We start from the raw sequence: 20,868 nt of genomic DNA on the forward strand, positions 1-20,868 counted from the left end.
GGCAGGAGAATCTCAGGGTCGCATCCACAGCCACACTACTCTGCCTTGCCCAAATGATATTTTGTTACAATTTCCTTCTCAAAGCAGAACTTCTTATGCAGCAGTGAGGTATTTCGGGATTTTCAGTACTAGTGCTGACAGGATCTGTTGTAGACCTGGTACAAGTTGGTCCGAACAATAAATTTTGAAGTGATAATAGCAAGTAATCGTGGATAACTAGGAACAGGAACCCTTCAGTTTATTACTGTTTGGATTATGTACATGTTACTTTTGTTGGGTTTTTTTGGTAAGTTTTTACGCGAATGAAACTTTAATGCAAGTTTGTGAGAGCTTGTTTCTGTTTATAATCAAAATGAATTCAACTACAAACCAATGTTTATTTCTGGTTGAAGAAAATTCGTATGTAAAGGTTAGGTAATAATTTCAGAACAGACACAATGCAAAATGGTATGACTAAAGAAAAGGTTTAAATATTGAAGGCTCAAAGGAATAATATTAAAATAATATGTTAAGGAGTTCAGTCTATAAGCAGAACTACCTGTAATTCTGAACAAATGGAATTAATATTTTATTCCTTGAAGTTATTAAAGGTCAACGAAGTATATTTCTACCAGTATAATGAGTACAGAATTCAGAGTAACAATTTAAAAAAAAAAAGTACAGAGTGTGTACAGCTTTTTAAAAGGTGCTTACAGTCAGATATTTCAAAAATGATTACTGAGAAAAATTTTTTTTTTAGCTGTATGCCGGAAGTGTTTAGATGTCTTAAATTTTTAGCTCACTAGTTTATAGTTAAGAAAACTATTTTGACAAGGCCATGACTATATGCTTAAGTCCAGAGTGATAGGGCTGACCCTGTTAAATGATCATAGTTTTCTGCAGTCTGGTGATTAACAGGCTTTGAACTTTCCTGGCTTTCTTAATCCCTTTTAATCATTTAAACCTATTATTGTTTTGACTTCAATTTCAAAAGCCCTTTAAATCTGTCTTACAATATTAATAGCTGATTAAAGTTCCAATTTCTAACCATATTGTCAGTGGGGAGTCTATTTTGTTACACTGAATAATTTAGAAACAACTATTTAGGAAAATGTTGGTCAAGGGGAGGAGGGGGGAAACCAAAGAAAAAACACCAGAAAAACTATACCTAGTAATGTTTATATTTAAATTAGTGATGATATACCTGCAACAAATTGGGGAAACAAAATGCTTTTAATTTATGACATCAATAACTGTATTTGTTTTTTCTTTTAGGTTTCAGGAGTGTAATTTTTAAGTTAATTCTGTGTTGACATTTAAATCCATCTTTCATTTTCATAATAAGTGTTGTGGTAAAAAAAAAAAATCTTTCTGCTAATATTTTTGGGACCCCTTTCACCCAGAAATTCTAAGTTGTTTTTGGTTGGTTGGTTTTTTTTCTGAAAACCAGAGGTTTATGTAGGTATGATGCAGCCAAGTAAGACTCCAGTTGTACTAGTACACAGGGACTGGGTACTAATAACTGGGTAAAAAAGAGAACACCAGAAATTCCTCCATGGGTTCTCCAAGATAGTCTTTCATTCTCTCATCCCTGACATTTCTATTCCAGTAGCAGTGTTTGAAGTCTGGAATTGTTTTATAAATGAAATCACCAAGATCTGTGGTTTGAGTTGCACTTAAACTTTTCCTTAAGCAGATCATTTTGTTAAGGAGTGTAATTCTCTGCCAGGACAATGCTACATGCTCTTTCCCTAGCTGGACTTGATTCTTTGCCATTGATAACTGTGAAGTAATTTATTTTCAACAGTCTTTAGATAGAAGTGTCTTAGCCTTCTATTGCTATTTTTTCATGTCTCTTTCCCATTACCACTAGTGTGTGCTTTACTCCTACCTATGTTCCTTCTTCCCAAGCCACACATTTTAGCTACATGTTTTTCTGTTTAAAAATGGAAGGGGCTGAAATAATTAGTGAGGCTGACTGCTCACTGTTGGGTTTTTTTTGCTCATTTTTGTTTTGTTTGCTCTTTCCTACTTCTTTTATTAAAGTGACTTGCTGATGTCTTCAATGCTTGACATAAGTTGGAAGCTCAGGTTGACGTAGTTGCAGATTATGATGCCTGGTTTCACCCCTCTCCAAGTCACTACTCTGTGGGATGCCTTACCCATGCCCATATTTTTATTATTTTTATTTACCTACTTGGCTCTGCATCTGTCTGTATTTTGAAGTTACTGTGTTTGAATGGGTTCATCTTGCTGTCTGCTAGAATGTTGTTACTACATACCCTTGCCAGTCTGCTGTCATCTATGGATTTCATCAGTAGCTACTGTACTTAACTCTAGATCACTGATAAATATGTGGCATAGCATTGGGTCTAGTGCTGATCCATGTTAAAGTCAATCTGAGATGTGCATTCTCTCACAGCCCTAATACTTAACTAAGGGAATGTCTGAAATGTCTTTTAGGCAGTTTCCTCTTTTGTTGGTATAAGCGGACTATTGTAAAACTTAGTTTTCTGAAAGCATGGTTTTTTGGGGATTGTATTGCTATCATACAGTCCCTCTTTAATCTTGCAGTTTTTAAAGGAAGAGATTCTGGACTTGCATTTTGTATTTGCCAAGAAAGGCATATCTACTCAGGAAGGACTTTTTCTAAAATTGTCTAACCTGTACAAGGTTATCCTAGAGTAACAGTGAATAGTCTTCAGCTGTCATTAAAACCAGAAACTAATGTAGAAGGGGTCTCTGTTTTGCTGTCAATTTGAGGCCAAGAGAGAATGTGAAAAGGTAGGTGGGACAAACTGCCCTGTTATGGAATAGGAGGGAGGCTAAAGGGGAGAGAAATTTTGAGGCAATGGGGAGCGTGGTGCCTTTCAGATGCTGAAGCTGAGAGACTATAGCAAAGTAACAGAGGAATTTATGGAAAAAATGAAAAAGCAAATGTATTTAACTGGTGGAATAAAACCAGTGCAAGTCAGGCAAGAGACTGAGGCTTTCAGGATATGAATCAAAGCCCTTTACTGTTTGAGTTTTTTTTTTTTTTTTAATGGTGGTGGTGGGGGAAAGATGTCTTAAAACAGGTATTTGGACTGGGGTGTATGTATGTGCCAGTTATACAAGTTTAATTTTGGTTCAGCTGGTTGCATCTGGTCTGTGATGAATTTGGCTGCTGAATTTATATGTAAGGTGTGGTCTGGGTTGTGGATTTTTGTTTTCATCTTGGTTTAGAAAATGCACAGCCCCTAGAATGTGGCTTAGCAAGCTTAAAGTAATGATCCAAACAAATACAAGTCATGGTACTTACACTCCATATTTGTGTACATGAAAGAGATTACTAGGCTAATCAGAAGAGTAAGGCTACATTAGACTTCACTGAAATTTCTAAGCAACTGTAGCCTTGTCAAAAATGCAGAATTATTGCCTTGCTTTAAATAGTATTTTACTACTGTAAGAAAAGCAGTTCACTTATTGCCTTTTGATCTCTGTATAGATCAAGTCAGAAGAAATAGAGTTAGCAGTTATGGCAGCATTACTCATTCTCTCTGATAAATTGCAGATGGAAGTTGAGAAACAGGCTGACCTTCTATACCCATCCCCCATAAATCTGATGTGTTAGAAATATTTTGGGAGCTTCTGTTGGGCTTGCTGTGTGCATTGGTCTGTAAATGCTCATGAGGATGCACTGTTGTAGCAGGTTCACACATGGCTGTTTTTCTGACCTGAAAGATATTGTGGGATGTGTTAACTGTGTTTGGTAGAAAGCAGTCAATACAGTCTGAAAAAGCATGTGTGAGCACCAATGTCCCGCAGGCTGGTTGTCCTAGTTTTAGAAGATTAATAATTAAGAAAAACCAACAGAAGGACGACTGCATTTCTTTTTTTAGAACAGTGAAAGTAGCCTTAACATCACTTGAAGGTTGAAGCAACATAATTGCCGAATCATTCTTATGGAAACTTCTTTAGATTAATCTGAAATGCAAGAAGACTATACTGAAGTCCTTAAGGTTTCTTAATGGCTTTGTTGAAAATTCATGAAGAAACACTTCTGCAGAGCTCTGTCTTAAAAGGTCTTTTCTTTTATTGATGAAGCATGGCCTAGTATAGCATAAATTCTACTTGTCTTGTCCAGTTAATACAACCAATGTGTTTTAGGTCTCTGACAGAGAAATCGCACTCTCTTCCTTTTTTTTTGGATGACTTTTCTGCAAAGTTCAAAGAACGTGTTGGAAATCTACCCTTTTGTACATTCCATTTTTAATCAATCTGGGAAATACTTTAACTGCAGCAAAGCATGTCAAGTACAATAAGCTTATGGCATAGCAAAGCCCAAGTGCTTTTAAAGGGGAGCAAGGTTAGAGTCATGTACTGTGGCAAAAAGTTCATATTTATTTGTACATCAAACAGGCAGATGAATGTCTGCACAGATACGTTTGGAGCTTCCTAGGGTGCTTTACTGTTGCACCTTTGTATTACTGAAATAGTTTTAATCTTATTTTTATGATGACTACTCACATTGATGGTTAATGCAAAAAAATTCTTTTATCTCTAGTGTCTTGTTCCTTCACAAGTATTCTTGAAAATATTGATGAAAATATTACTCTGATATGTATACAGTTTTGTGTACCTCTGTTTCTGGGTAGTTGGCATGATGAAGATTTTGTCTTGGCTCTTCTGGCCCAAGCGGCAGTGTATGTGTCTGTGCTGATTTTTAGTTTGATATCTGTGCCATTTTTAGCTATTGTTTCTATGTAAGTTTTTGCTTGGGTTGATGGATTAAAGTCAGAAATTTTGAAAGGTGAATTAAGTTTGAAGCTATGAAGATCTATTGCCATTTTTTAAACCTGTTTGCTCATCACCAGTTTTTATTTTGGGCCTTAGGACAGGTGAGTCTTACCAGCTTTTCAGGAAACTCTTGTTCATAGAGCAGATCTAAGCTGGATATTCATTTGGAGTTTTTCCACTAGTACATATTTAATGTAGGCTGTGTTTTCTTTTTAATTTGGTTAAGGCTTTGTAAAATTGGATCCTGCCTGAAGGGAACCATGCCTTATGACTGTTTGTTACATTAAGAGCATTATTGTAAAAATGCTGACTGCAGTCCAAGCACATTAATTTTCATACTCTCTCATATTAGGAGTTGGGAAATGAGAAAGCGTTGAGTCGTAGGATTACCATTTCAGAAGGATCTTTAAAATGCATTGCACAAGTCAGAGCTGAACATACAGGTTCTAGTGTGCTTTAAAAATGAAAAGCAGACATTTAATAAAAATGTTACACTTCTGCAAAAATTGGAATTGAGATGATAAACTTGTAGGTGAATGCTAGGGAAGTCATATACATGCAAGAGGAGAAGAGTATGCTGCCTTCATCATTTGTTTTTTCCTTTGTAGCACCATAACCAAATAGAATGTGTAGGTCAGAGTTGTACCTCTAGCTGTTATGCACAGTAAAACTCTTCCAAGTGGCCTTGGCATTTTTTTGATGGAGTATATTCAGCTGTACGTAGAGCCAAATTTCCTTAACACCATTTTGGCTCTGTATAATATCTGTCCTCAGAATACCTGCAATAATCTTTTAGTCTGGGTCTGTGCTACTTTATTTTCAGGCTTGTGGAAAGGGAAACTATTTAAGATTAATGTAGTTTTGAGTTTATAATTAATGTTTTAGGGGGCTAAGCTTGATATTATCTCTGTATCTGCATGTACATAAAATTTGGTTCTGGAAACATACCAATTAGGAAGGAAGAAAATAACATGAAGTTCAGATGTGAGTTCTGGTAGACTTACTTGGTTACAGTAAACAAATGAGGAAAAAAGATTGAGAGGTTGGGAAGTGGAAAAACATCCTTGATAATTACAATTAAGTAGTTCAAGATTTTCGCATTGAAATATATCTCCAGTTTGTTAATGTTCTGAAGTTATGGAGTTGGGGACTAATGGGAGGCCTTCAAATCATCTTGCTCAGCAGGCTAACTTTAGACATCCTGTATCACTATGCCCTGTTGTAGTCAAAGGACAAAGAGATGCTTTTGCAGAGTGTGAATTGGAGTTGGGTCTTTGTTTCTTGATGAAACCTAGGGGATTAGCTTTCTTGTTTGTCCTGGTAAGTTAAATGCATAAACATGCCTTTTTGTAACCAGGTTGGAAAGAATACTGTTTTAAAAAAACTGTCTCAACATTGAAATAGCAGTGTGAAACCTCGCATTTAAACTGCAATTAGAAGATGGATGATAGAATAACGATCTCTGTTAGCTCCTCTCTGCAGCTATGTCACTTGAGCTTTGAGCAGAATGGGGTATGTTGGAGTGATGACGGTACGATGACATCTAGAGGTTAGACTAAGAATGTTGTGGCTTAAGAAATTCCATAAGGAACTGAGTTTGGGGAGAAAGCTGCTGTCTTCCAAAAGTGGAAGTTCTACCCAGGGTACAATCAGCCTATCAGACTGTCAGAAGTCATCAGCAGAGATGCTCAGAGGCTGGGGTGTGTGTATCTGGGCAGGCAGCTGCACTGGTTTGGTGGCAATATGCAACTGTGCAGTGTGGTAGTTGCTGCAGTTGTGGCACATTATCTGTCCGATTGTGTGCAGCTGCCATTGTGAAGGGGGTGGCTGGAACATTGGCTACTCTTCCAGTAGATTAAATGTCTGTGAAGGACATATCAAAGTGTTTAAATGTATAATTTTTTAAATGTACTACAGTTTGTTTTGACACTTAGCAATGATCTTTCTGTAGACCCTTGCATATTTTTATTCTTAGGTCCCTTTTTTGAAATGGGATCTTGAGCAGTGATGAAGAGACTATGAACATTTTGACACTGTGTCACAGTTTGGTACTTGGTAGTTGAAAAGAATAATCATTATTTAATGTGCTAGGATGTGTTCAACTTTGAATTTCACAGGGCAGAAAATAGAGGAAAAAATGAAGTTGTGGTCCTTCAGTTCCTTTGCTCATTTCCATAGCATATTTAGTAGTTTAATACCAGGCAAGTACATGTATAATACATGTACAGTATGTTGTTCTAGTTGCTTAGATAGTTTTAAATGTCCTTATTTTAAATTTTTCGACTTCATATCTTTAGCTTCAATTTTGCATTTAGTATCCTTGGCTCCTAAAATGTTTTTTAGATAAATTCTCCCAAATCTAACCTTCCTCAGTTAGGAAGAGCCAACTGGTGTTTATCAATCTTGCCTATGAAACACATGTTGGGAAATATTATGTAAGCTGTTCACTGTGCTAGTTGCACATTTAAATTTATTAAATACTTCAGCAGCTGTGTATGAAATATAATATGCATCCTGTCTTAATGCATTAAGTACTAATAAAAGTTGAACTCTGCAGGCATGTCCGTTTGTGGGAAACTTTCTTTGACAAGTTGCTGTCAAAGCAATATCTTTAGGGGTCAGGGAAGAATATTTGAAAAATGCCATTTTCATGGTGAAAGAGGGAGGTAGTGGTGAAAAAGATTAGGTAAGCTAAGGTTTACCAAAGGAACCATTCTGCAAATTCAGGGGTAGCAACTGTGTCTCTCCTGCACCCCTCTGTGGTATGTCAGTAACATAACTGAAGCGAAAATCACACATCTGTTAAACAGCATTCCCACTAGGTTACACAGTTTCTGTTGTAGCTGACTTAGTGGTCTGAGTAAGTAGTGAAGGGTTTTATTTGGGTTATTTCCTCTAAATAACTGTGGGGGTTAAATTGTGTTTTTAAAAAAAAGAGTGGAGGAACGAGGAATCTGGAAGCTTTAAGAAGCTCAACTATAGATGGTATTCCTGTATCTTCAGCAGATAAAATTGTATTTGGTTCTAGCTGAAGTAGTCTGATTACTGGTCAGAGGAAAAGCATGCAGTGTTATTTTTAGTGAAGAATGGTTGTGACTTTATGCAGGTATATTTTTTTTAATGGGCAAAATGATCTCCATTTACAAAATGGATTGCATATTAGCCAAGGGAATATCTGTCTATGACAGGCAGAGCCTTTTAACAAGTGACTGATTTCATTTTAAGTAAGATTGCAAGTTGCGTAAGAAGAGTTAGTGTCCTTTTACTTCTGAAAGATGTTTCTTTTAGAATTTCCTGGTAGCTCTTTGCTTTTTCTCTGACATAAAAGTAAGTATTTGCTATCCATAAAATGCTTATTAAGACATGACAAATGGAGATATCAGGGAGGTGTAGCAGCATTAGGAAGAGACTGGTATTGGGCTAGACCCTTTTTCATTAAAGAAAGAGCCTTATACTGTTTACTACAGAAAACACTGATTTGGAAGTAAATGTAACAGTTAAAATTTGTGGCTTAAAGTTACTGATAGGATGGTAAACTTTGAAGAAGACTTGCCAGTTAAACCAAGTGACCTGAATCTGTTATTGAACAGGGTGTTACAGTATAGTCTGCTTGCTATAAGAGTCAAATGCAAACCCTGCATTTAGAAGGAGAAAGTGGATGGACCACATTGTATCCTGATTAGAAGTGACTCCATGGAGGATTTAGCAGCACAGTGGATAAATGGATGCAAGTCAGTGTGATACTATGGCAAATAACCTAAGGCAGTCTCTGCATATGTAAACAAGAAAAAACGGGTCAGTGTCTTTCATGTTTGAATGCAGCACTAGTGAGCTTGAGAATGTGTCCAGGGTTGATGCTGGCATTTTAAATGGATGCTTAAAAAGTATCATCAGAAAATGCTATAAGGAATAGAGAGCATAGATTTTATCTGTTCATTTGACACAAAAGTCAGTTTGCAAGATAGCTTGATTGTATAGTTGGTTGGTGACCAGTCTTTCCTCGGGAGGGGTAATTTATGGTTTTGCAGTTGACTGGAGCAAAGAACAAAAACAGAGGGCAACAGGACAGTGGGAACCTTCTGCAGTGTGAGCAGCTAGCAGTTAGCAGAATTATCAAATGGACACTTGACTTTGAGCTGCTTACATTATGTATGACTGTCTTACAAACCAATCAACTAAAAAAAAAAACCAAAACCCATCACCAAAAAAACCCCCCAAGCCCCCCAGAAAACCATAGCAGTTAGATTTGTGGAGTATTTTGAGATGGCAAAAGATTTTCCTCTGAGGCACAACAAAAGTGAGGTCACTTCTTAAAGGTTTTCCAAAGTGACTGACAGTGCAGCCTGCGGCATGACTGTGGGAGACTGGGTTCCTTTTTCCCTCTGATTCAGACAGTGTAGGCAACCTATTCTGTTAAATTGCCTATTAGGTTAAGCTAGCAAAGGAGGTTTCTTTCTCTCAAGCTCTCGCTTTCTTTGGAGGTTGACTGTATGGACTGCAGAAATTTTCCTAAACAGCCTGTTGTTAAAGTATATTTTTTTTCTGTAGAATGCTTTTGGTATTGATTAGAATAGTTTTATTTGTTGCAGAGGGAAACAGTACTGGCAGTTTCAGTGTTCGCATTGTATTCTGCACTGTCATGTTTTGTCAGATCCAAATTATAAGATCAATGTACAGTTTATGGTATGAAGTGCAATGATTTTGGATATGTAGCAAGCCAAAGTATCTGGTATAATTTGAAGCTGCGGTATGAAGCAAAAGTTGTGTGTGATGTTTTTACTTTAATAAACATTTAATGATTTTTTTTAGAAAGCTTTGCTGTCTTTGCAATACCTGAAGTATTTGAATCAACAAATATTACATAGTTTAATAATTTGCCAGTTTGAAACTATAAAACTACATTTGATGGCTATGTTCTTAAAGGTGTAACTGCTTTGTGTTTTGTCGTTCTTTTTTTCAAGGTATGGGCTGAAGCCAAATGACCAAATTTTGGCAGAGGAGAAGCACAAAGAACTGTAAGCTCTTTTATGGTGATATACATGCATGTTATATGTATTTACTTTTCTATGCACGTACATATCTTACTATTAAAGACCTGAAGCAAAAATTTTGTGTTTCATAATAGCTTCTGCTCTCAGTATTGCCTACTGTAAATTACACAACTTGTCAGAAAACTAATTTTTTCAAACAAAGATTTAAAAAAAAATTTCATTAATTTGTTTTAAACATTGTTTTCTTAACTGCAGTTGGTACACATGCAATTTAAATGTCTCAGTGTTCATCCTAGTTGGTCTTATATATGACAGTGGTTACACTAACAGCTACTGCCTGCCTACAGTATGTCTGTGTATAAGTGAAATGTTTGTTTATATCTGGCAGAAATGAAAAGGAAGGATTTTTTTCAGGGTCAGTGTTGACTCATTATTTTCATTTGCCTACTTGTGTGATACTGTGGCTGTTCCCACCTTTGCAAATTCTCATCAACACAATTGGGCTGTGGTGTGGAATGTAGCTAAGAGTCACCAGTGCCCTGTCAGTTATATTGAAATTTTGCCTGTTTTGGCTAATCTGATTTTGTAGCCTAAAAACTCTTGTTCCTGGGGAAAAAAATATGATCCACTGTCGAATGGATCATTCTTTTGTCTTGCAGGAGAAGTAGCCATAGGAAGCTTAATCAAATATTGCATTAACAGCATCTTCAATTATTTTGCTCCTTTGTTAAAAGACGTGGCCAAACCAAAGAAGCTTGAAGTTCACATTTATTACTATTTTAGATAGTCTTCCATGTTCAGGCAAAATTACCTTTATTTTTTATTTTGACACACTATGTACTAAAATACAAAAGCTCTACATTTGAGTTGAAAGCAAATACAGGGTAGTGTGCATAAGCATGCGTATATACATTTGGAAAATGCAAAGTAAAAAGGTAGGTATTGTCTGCATATTATCTAGTTATGGGGGAGGGGGATTCTGAGTTTGTATGCCTGGTTTTGAAACCTTCACATTTCACCACCCCCTTCCCCCCCCAATTATGGTAGCTTTTAAAACAGATACTGAAGTTCTCCAAGTTACTGACTTCTGAACTGTGTACATGTTTTGAAAGTGGAGGGTACTTATCAGAGCTTGGTATGGTTTCTGTGGTGACTGATTAGTTCAATCAAGAGTTACTATATTCAATGGGAGAAAAGTACTCACTGAATAAAAGATGGCATAATTGGAACATTCCTGCTCAGTTGTACGTGTAAGCATACAGGTTACATAAAAGCAATACTGTAGCACTTGTTATTTCAGAATTTAGTTTAAAAAAATCTCTTGTTCTTAAAGCTCTTCATTATGTGAAGTAATTGTCTCTCTTATTACTGCTGGTTTTAACTCCTGCACATTAATGCCACTGGCTGAAGAGCTATACTTAGTGCATGAACTCCCGTTTTCTTCTTGCCTTATTCACTCACTGTTCTCCATGAGTTGTCTGAAAAACGTTCTATGTGAATGTCCTCTTTGCCATCCCTCAAATCTGTATTATGTAACTGCTTTTTTTTGAAGATAGTTGGTATGAAAGACTGTAGAAAATGCTTCACTTGTCAGCCCTTACATAATTTTATTTGGTGTCTGCTCCATGATGACTAGTGGAATACTTACATAAAAGTTGTATTTTCCAATAAGATACAGATTTTTAGGATTACGTTCATGTTTCTTCTTTTCAGGACAGAAATAGCGGGGAATTTAGTCTCTTTTGTGTGCATCTGCATGCTCAGATATGAAAAAAAGTGGCTTTCTTTTTTCTGTATTAAACTTTCAGCTCTTGCACATAATTGTCTGTTTCCATTATTACACTAGCATTATTTTGCATTATTTCATAGTACCCCAAAAGCCTTAAGCAGTTTATCCATGTGTAAGATGAGGTAACTGTTTCAGATTAATTCATATCTATAGCTGTCAGGTTTTTCCATGTTAAAAATGTGGATATTTCTTAGTAAGGTCATAGATTTCAAACAGTAAAAATGTATTCTGGTAATGAACGCTTAATTCCTTTGAAAAAGAATTATTTGCTAAAAGCCGTAGTGATTGAATCACTAGCCAAATAGAAATTTTTGTGTTCTCTCAGAGGATGGAAAAAGACATTTAACTTACACTTGTACATCACAGTAAAGTATCTGTGACATTAAAGCTGCTTGAGCTCCAGGCAAAAGACAGGCAACAGCAGTTGCCTTTGAGTAGATAAGGTTGGTTTTATGTAGAGCACTGTCTCTAATGACAGAGCACTTGTGGACAGCATAATTATGATTGACCCATTAAAGTGTTAGACCATTTAAAAAGATATAAGCTAGAAGTATTAAAAGTACTAGCATGTTGAGGGGTTAAGCACAAGTTAAATGACATACAGGTCTGTATTTTGGACAGTACAAGTTGTACTGTGTACACAAGCTTTATTTGCACAATAGATATTGGTTTGATGTGAGGTATTTCATTTGAAGTAGTTTAAACATACTAAAATCCTGTTTGAGCTTTTTATTTTAAAAGCTCAAATGTGGTATGTTGCATATTACTTAATTGTATATGAGTTACTGATATATTTACAGCAGTCAATTCTTAAATGGAGGGTTGAACTCCTTTAATTAAATAAAGAAAGCTCAGTAAAACTAAAGTTTTAAACGAATCAGCTGCAACAGAAACCTTTGTTTGTATTTTTCGTTGTTATCACTACAGTAGCTCCTGAGATGATTTATATGCTGTTGATTATAATGAAAGAGTTTGAACATGCTTTTGCCATTGACCTTGGCATCTTGAATGTCGCTGGATACTTGGCTGGGGAAAAGCTCTCATAGGTCAGTGTCATGTTGTTTCAGAACAGACCTTTGGACCTTCTCTTAATATGCTGTGTGTTCTTCTTGGACCATGTTAACTGTACGGTACAGAACAGATTAAACAGCGTTGAACCTCAGAGCACTTTCAGTCCTTCAAGCTAAGTTCTCTGATTTAGCTTACAGATGAGTTGTTAGATACTTAACTATCATTTTCTGATATTTAGATAGGCTTTCATATTTAAAAGGAATGCCAATTCTAGGGAATGGTACAAGTCAACTTACTGCTAGCATAATTTTTGCTGATTTCATTATAAACTTATTCTTATGTACAGTGCCCTTATAACTAAGGTGTTCTCCTGAACCTGTCCTAATGTTTTAAAGTCAATATAAAGTTAGACTCTACATATTCTGGTTCAGTGCCTAAATCCCCCTGCTTAAAATACATTATCTTCCAGTCTTCAAAATGTCAGCAGCTTTTATATTGACTTACCTAGTAAAGAGGACTTCTTTTGCCATTCTTCATCTAATAGTACCAAGATGATTTTTTCTGACGGTTAGATGTCCTTCAGTTTCTTAGCGATCACTTCCATGTAGCTGTTCTGAATAAAATTTACATTTGTATGAAGTAATGAATGCCTTATCTCCAAAGGTAATTGGGCCAGCTACAACCTGACTTGGCTTGATCCTGTTGTCCTTGAATCTTAGAGATAAGTACAGCCACTAAGCCAGACTGGAGTTGGTTTACAGGCATGGCATCATACTTAACTTCTATTTTAAGAGCTAAGGTATGAAAGATCACCTTTTTTTTTTTTCTGCTTCCAATTCACTTGGACTGTAGCAGCCTTTTAAAATTGTGTCTTTTCCTTCATGTATACTCTTTTGTCTTAAAGGAATTCGTTAGCACTAAAGTTGTAAGTTGATGCATATATACATTCTTTCCAGAATTCAGCTGGAAATATCTACCCCCCTTGCCCCAATCAACTCCTGATGCACACGAGGTGGTGGTCACTGTCCTGCAGCTCAACCAGGGATTGGAATGTGTGGAGGCTCCTTAGCCTGCTTCTATATAAAATTAGCAGAGTAGTTCAGACAATCTTCACTGATGATCAAGGCAAGCATGCCAATGTTGTAGTGAATCAGGTGAGCAATCATATTTGTTTTCACTGGTGAGTTTGTTACTCTGCAGTGAGAATAACAAAGATGGGGGAACAGTACTATCTTCAATTTGCACAGGTGTTTTACAAGGTAAGCATGTGTTTGTGGCTGAAGAGATGTCCTGGAGTTGTTTCCCACCTCCCCCAGCCCAACTAATCCCCTGTAACTTTGAGAGGAAAAAAAAGAATTCTGTCCTGCAAGACTGCTGGGGAAACTTGGACGTAATAAGGTTGGTGAGGCCTTAATGTTGTGTATGTTCTTCCCCTTCTGAGAAAAATAAATAAATATAAATTGTGAGAAAAATAGAAATACTTCTCCTGACCATTTATGTAGTCCTTTTTAGAAGAGTTGCTCCTATTTTTAATTCTCAGAATTGGACTGAATGACTTTAACTGAAGGTCATATTAACCAAGTATAGACTTGTGTGTCTATAGACTTGTGTGCATATGTGGTTGCCTAGGCTGATTTTTTTTTACTACGGTTCCACATCAAAAGTTTTTGAGGAGAATAAATTTAAGGTAGCTGCAGCAAGTGATGGGCTGTGATCTAAGTTGTCTTGATATTAAAGTAGAAACACTTGGTATGTTCACCAATACAGAGTCTATTTTCACTGTGCAGTGTTGGCAGAGATGTTGGGGTTGTTTAGTAATATTCTCTTTTACTACAATACGGGTTGTAGCAAAATCTTGGTAGCTTGACTAGCTTGTATGAATAGGTGACTAAAATAGATTCATTGTGAGTCTTAAAAACATTGTTTGGGGTTTAGTGGTACCACTGAGTCTGTAAGCAGTGCTTCAGGACACTTGTTTTAATACCGCTTTGACTGCTGGTTGTACAATTTTATAAACTGTTTTGTTAAGCAGTTTTGGCCATGATGGAACACTTCATTTTTTTTTAAGTGGTTGAAGGAAAGAGTATGAAAAGTGGCAGCTATTTTGTGCCCTACAACCACCTCTGCTTTCATAATGTATCTTTTTACAGAGATAAAGTCCATAAAGTGAGAAAGAGGAAGAAGATAAATACAAGCTTCCTTTCTCTTCAGTCTGCTGTTTGTGTTGTGGTCAGAAGGGAGGGCAGATGTGTTGCTTTGCTGCAAGTTTGCTGAGAGGAATTTTATTTAGGTATTTCATTCTTAGCTGTATACTTGCTATATGAATACTTTTTCAAAGTGAAACTGAACAGCAGAGAGAGAGGGAGACTCTTAAGTTTGAGAACAGCTATTTGGGTGACTGATGCAGTTTTGAATTCTCTAACATCTGGGTTGTTTTGTGTACATTCTGGTTTTGCTTAGCCAAGATGTATACAAGTGATATATATATATGTGTATATATAAGTGAGTATTGGAAGGGTGAATCTTGGAGGCATAGGAGGGCTGTTTGGGGATTACAGAGGGCCTGTATGGTGCTTGGGAAAGAGTAGAGGAATTTACAGTAGGGGTTTAGAAGTCGTATGGGTATGTTAGAAAGCTAGAGGATGCAAAAGGGATTTGAACCTGTTCATGGGAATGTTGTAGTGGAGTTTCCTTGTGTTTGGGAGGGTTACAATGTGTAAATCAGTGTCATAATGCTTAAGTACAAAAACTAAGGGACTCGACCCTAAACCCATTTACTGTGCAACCATGCCTCATTGATGGCTCAACATGCACTGAGAGAAGCATGAATGCTGGGGACATAAAGGGGTGCAACTGTCTGTCTGATGCTGTCTGGAGCAACCAAGCCTACAGTATTTTGTGCCACTAGAGGGTGTAGCTTATCTTCAACACCGCTTTCAAAAATCCTTCTGTGTATGTTGCTGTTAGGATTCGGTGTCCTGTTGGTGTGTAGTCTCTCTAAAATACCTTTTGTTTTTATCCCCACTGTTCCCTCCAAAACCTAAAAAAGAGGGTAGAAAATTGTTTTTTGGGGAAGAGATACTAAAATATCAGAAATACTAAGCTTTGAATCTTTTGTCAGCCTACTCAACATATGCTGACAACAGAGATGATTTGTATGGTTGGAGTAATGCATGAACCTGTCACAGACATATGTCAAAGCTGTTGAGTTGCTTTATGTAATATACCTTACTTGTAATTACATCTGAGTGGATTAGTATATAATATAAAATGTGATTTGGCAATGAAGTAATGTGGAAAACTGTTATGGAAACAACAAGGTGCCCAGCTTTATGAAAAAGCTTACCAACTCTCATCTTTACACAACTTTATTTTACATCTCCTCCTCATTTGTTTAGATCAATCTATCATACTGGCCTGTTTCCTGGTGTAGAGGTCTGTATGAAAATGCCAATAAAAATTTCTACTGTGGAATTGACATTCATTTTTACAAAATCTAATATTTTTAGAATTGCTACAAATTGAAGCTTCTGCACTACTGTTTTTAATGAATAAATAATAACCCTGAATGATCAGTCTTTTAAGTTGTCACCTCCCAAAGCAAATATAAATTCTGTTGTGTATTGACAGTGATCATTCTATGATGTGTAATCAAGCACTACTTTAAGTGAATTGTCATTAAATGCTTGGGAATTCTGTGGAGCAAGAATCTGGACGATGTGGTGTGGATATGTGAAAAACATGTAAATGTAATGAAAGAGATTAATGGTTGGGAAGAACTCTGTGCTGATCTGGAATGTGTTTTGTTAATCCTGTTCTTTGGGTTGTTGGCTCCCTCTGTAGAAATTACTTTAAATTGCAGTTTGATTTCCCCAGAATGGTTTTATCACTTCTATGGTATATATTAGGGCTTGACTCATATGTACAAAAAGAATGATTTATGGTTAGCTACAAAATTCTGTTACAGATTCTTCCCTCTATTTTTCCCTTCAGCTTTCTGCCTGCCCATCCAATTCTTCTGAATGCAGCACCAGTGCAAATTAGTGTTACAGAAATAATCTCATGAATTCTTGGTAATAGACAATCTGCATAAAATTTACAAAAATTAAGAATCTAAATTATAGCAGAAATGCTTTTGCCTTCTTTGATGTAGGCAGTCTTTACATCTGCTTAAATTTAAAATGAAAATTTGCAAGTGTTAACTATATTTTATAATCTCATTTTGCATCCTGCTATTGATAATATGAAATAAGTATGCTTATTATCTGCATGTTACTTATACAGGGTAGTAAACATACTGGATCAATATTTTTAAATTGTGCTCATGTATCAATACAGTACTGTAATTAAGCCTTCTGCTTCTGTTTGCATTATTTTGTGTATATAGTATATTAAAGCAAAACTTTGCTACATAGCTTTATAGGCTCTTAGAATATTCTTTAGTGTTAAGCAGCTCTTGGAAATTAGTGTTGATTCATTCTTACGTGACACTGGTTATTTCATATAATATAGAAGAAAACTTTTGATAATAGCTATGGTTGGCAGATGAGAACAAGGCTTGTGTTCCTCTGGGGAACTTGGTTTTATAGCCTGAGCTGCTTATCTGAGACTGTGTGATACAACACTTCCATGGTAGGGGGAAAGAGAAGGATGGATGTGAAAGCCAGTGGAGAAACCAAAATATCTTGTGTGTGACATACAAGAACCCAAAAATGAAAGGTCTAAAACCAGCTGCTAGAGGATTGAAACTGAATTTGCTTAAATCAAGTTATAGAAATTCCTAGTGTCAGATTTATTGTTCTTCTGTAGCCTTGCTCTTATGCGACTTAATCTCATACCTTCTCGTACCTTCAAGAGATGTTTTTTAAATACCTGTGTCATCTACTTGCATTATCACTACCCTATTATAAGTGGTACAGCAGAGAGAGGAGAAGATCCTCTAAGGGAAAGATGTTTTGGAATATTCCAAACTGTAATTCCAGCTCAAATCTGAGAGCTTTCAGGAGCTCTTATGGTACTGGTTATTGAGTTAAATTGATCTTTCATAACCATTTCTTATGCTCTGAAAACTTATGCAGGAATCGATGGATTGACATCGACCTGCCTGGCTCTCTGTCGTGAGCTAATGAGATGGGTTATCTATTGCTCTTTCTGATAGTAATTACCGGTACTTAGTATGTACTGTACAAACTTGGTTTAAAGCAAGGAAACACATTTTTGCTTTTGCTGCCTATTTTTGAAATCACCCTCAAGCACAGACTAAGCAGGTAGCCCACAGCACTAAATTGAATGCCTGGACTCAGAAGGCTCAAGTATTCTGAACTCGTGTAAAGGGTTTCAGCTTGCCACTCACCCAGTGTTCATAGCAAAGGCTTCACAAACAGCATGAAATAGTTGCACCCTCTTGTCCCCCTGGCGTTCATGTTTCAATAAATGCAGTTTGGGCAGTCACTGAGGCATGATTGTCCAGAAGGAGACTTTTCCCTCACCACTTCTCTTGACGCTTTCCTTATTTTACAACAAATTAAAAAATGGTGTGAAAAATGGTGTTAACTGTATTTTGCTTTGACTCCAGGTATGTACAAAGTGTGGTGCTAATACAGTAGTGGCATGACTGTGTGCAACCACTGATGTATTTGAAGACTGAGTTTTCAATATGCAGACTAATTTTTCCATAGTGCTGCATATTTCTGTCTGTTGATTTCTTTCAGATAGAGGATGGGTGCATACTTACAATAAGATGCAATCTTAAGCTGCAGAGCATGCAAAATCTTCTGGGATCACTATTTCTTAGTTAAGGTAGCTGAAAAGGTTTCTGCTTCTTTGCACAGAAATGCACAATTTAGAATTGGACAAAATCTGTCTTTAGAGTATTAGTTTTTGTGTTATAAAATGTAGTACTAAACTTGAGATTTTTCTAAAACTTAGAAATGACTGGTCATTTTAATAACTTGCAAGATATATCGTCTGTCTTAGTGTCTCTTTGAAAGAGAATGTAAATAAAGATATTGCTGTGGGATAGTTTTGAGCTGTCAGAGTAATTATGTAGCTCTTGCAGTCTATCTTGCAGCTTGAAGTATTCTGAGAGAGAGAATGAGAGTTGTCAGAGTAATTAATGTAGCTCTTGTAGTCTATCTTGCAGCTTGAAGTATTCTGAGAGATAGAATGAGATATCAACTTAACATGGGATTTTTATGCCATTCTCTTACTGTACTCCTTACATGTTGTATTTTGCTCACAGTCCTCTGGAGACAGCACTAGATGCAGGAAAAAAGTTAATACCTGCCTGAGCGTTTTATGAAATTACATTAATGAAACTAATTTCGTAAATGTAGGGTGTGTGGAGGAGAATTTTCAAACAATCTTCTCTTGGCAGATCTTTTTTTAATTCTGTTTTTGTTCAGACTTTAATGAAATGTGCAGCAAAACTTGAAATTGTGGCAATGTTTGAAAGCCCCAGGAAAGGGACATGCTGTCAGTACTGGTTTTGCCACAAGGTGGTGCTTTATGTAGTAGCTAGCTTTATGGCAATTAATTGGAGACTACGGTGAAAGATGTAAAATGTGTACAGCTTTTAACCACTTTAAAGTACTTGGCAGTGCATTGTTGACTTTTTGTTTAAGTACAAGCTTACTACTTTCATAGAGACTATTTAAAAACAATGAAAATAAGAAATGCATGTTTTGTTGCACGTGATGTGCATGCGCAGTTTGAGCTTGAGATAGGATGAACCTGAGTACAGCAAGCAAATTGTGTGGTTTTTTTTTCTAATACAGACCAGAAGTGTATTTGGTATTCGATTACTATATTAAAAGATTATGTTGTAATAGACAACATTGCAAACCCCAGAATGATAGTTCAATTATCTCTTTTCTAAACTCACTTTTTGTTTTGTGGGTGTTTTCTTTTTGTTACTGGCATGATATGATTGAGGTGATGTGCTTTAAAATCATTTACATGTGTTGCTGGTATGATTATCTAAAAGCTGGCCAATGCAAAAGAAAGTAAAAATATTCATATTTTAGTTTATACTCATTTTTTGGGTGGTCCTAAGAGTAGATGGAGAATTTAAGCTTTTGGTATTTTTGCATTGTAATGAAAAAATCTATGGTAACAGAAGACAAGCTATAACTGAATTTTAAAACTAAGACCTCTTCCATTTGATTTTTGAATAGCTTCAAGCTTTTGTGAACTCCTAGAATTTTAAAAATAAAACTTAGTGCTTGATGGCACCTGTGTGTGCGTCTTCTGTTTAAATGCATGAAGTATGTAATTTATTGTTTCCTCATAATTCCACAAGAGACATAATCAGGATATAATGCCACTGTTTTTCCTAAATAATCAAGTAATGAACTGTATTGTGGTGTAGTCCTGTTGTTCTTGGACATTTGTGTGTGTGTATATATACATATTTCCTGTGCTGGGACTTCAGTTTTCTCATTGAAAATCTCTTTCAGTGAGACTGTTTAGAACTGAAATGCCAGAGAAATTCAACTAATGTCCTGCTTGTTACCCTATTGTAAAAAAGCCATGATCACATTGGCTATTCCATTTCCAAAGCTGCTAATGTGACATCACTGTCTTCACTAATTTAGCTTTAAAAGTATCCTCATTTACAGATATGAGCACCCCAATAAAAAATACAATAAGCTGTATCAGCAACTGAAAGAATAGGTAAGTCTCTGTTGTCCATTTAGTCTTTTCTGGGTTAAGCTTAACCCCAAGAGTACCAATTAGTCCTCAGTATAGTGGATTCTGCTATTTTAAAGGAGGTGATCATTTATCAGAGCAGATTAAATGGCTTGTGTGAAAATAATTTAGTAGCTGTCCATTAATTGCCTTTCCTTTCATAGAACTTTAGAAAGACCTCAAGAGATCATTTAGTTTCATTCCCCTAATCCAGCTAGAGATGCATCTTTGTCATTCCTGGCAGATACTTGTCTAGCCTCCTCTAAAGGTCTTTGGAAATAGTAAGATGTCATGTGGAGACAGTGCAATCTTACTACATAATCTGTATTGGTGTGCTGCTTCACTCCCTCTGAAAAGTTTCCCCTCCGCACACTGAATCTTGGTTTTAATCCATTCTGAATACAATTCAGCTTTTGTTAGCTGTCCTGGTCTCCAGTGATACAGAGTACAGGTTATTCCCTTCCTATTGTTTTTATTTTTATGTTCTCAAGTCTGTCCTTTTCTCCTTATCTGTAGACTGGAGGATGCAGGATAAATCTCTTCCTGTAGCTCACATTATCTCAACTTCTTTCCAATTTCACTGCTTTCCTCTGGCCTCTCTCCAGTTGTTTTAGGTACTTCATGAAGGTG

General features: G+C 36.3%; 1 protein-coding gene across 2 annotated transcripts in view; it reads left to right on the plus strand.

The window, feature by feature from the left end:
- The window catches only part of ADK (adenosine kinase), a 296,570-nt gene that overhangs the window by 16,932 nt on the left and 258,770 nt on the right, over positions 1–20,868 (plus strand). For both annotated transcript variants that reach the window (XM_075717813.1, XM_075717812.1), the window contains exon 3: positions 9,720–9,773. In XM_075717813.1, the coding sequence (XP_075573928.1) occupies positions 9,720–9,773 (54 nt within the window). The remainder of the gene's footprint in view (positions 1–9,719; positions 9,774–20,868) is intronic.

This window comes from Pelecanus crispus, chromosome 10 (assembly GCF_030463565.1).
Source record: "Pelecanus crispus isolate bPelCri1 chromosome 10, bPelCri1.pri, whole genome shotgun sequence".
In the NCBI taxonomy this organism is placed as follows: Eukaryota; Metazoa; Chordata; class Aves; order Pelecaniformes; family Pelecanidae; genus Pelecanus; species Pelecanus crispus.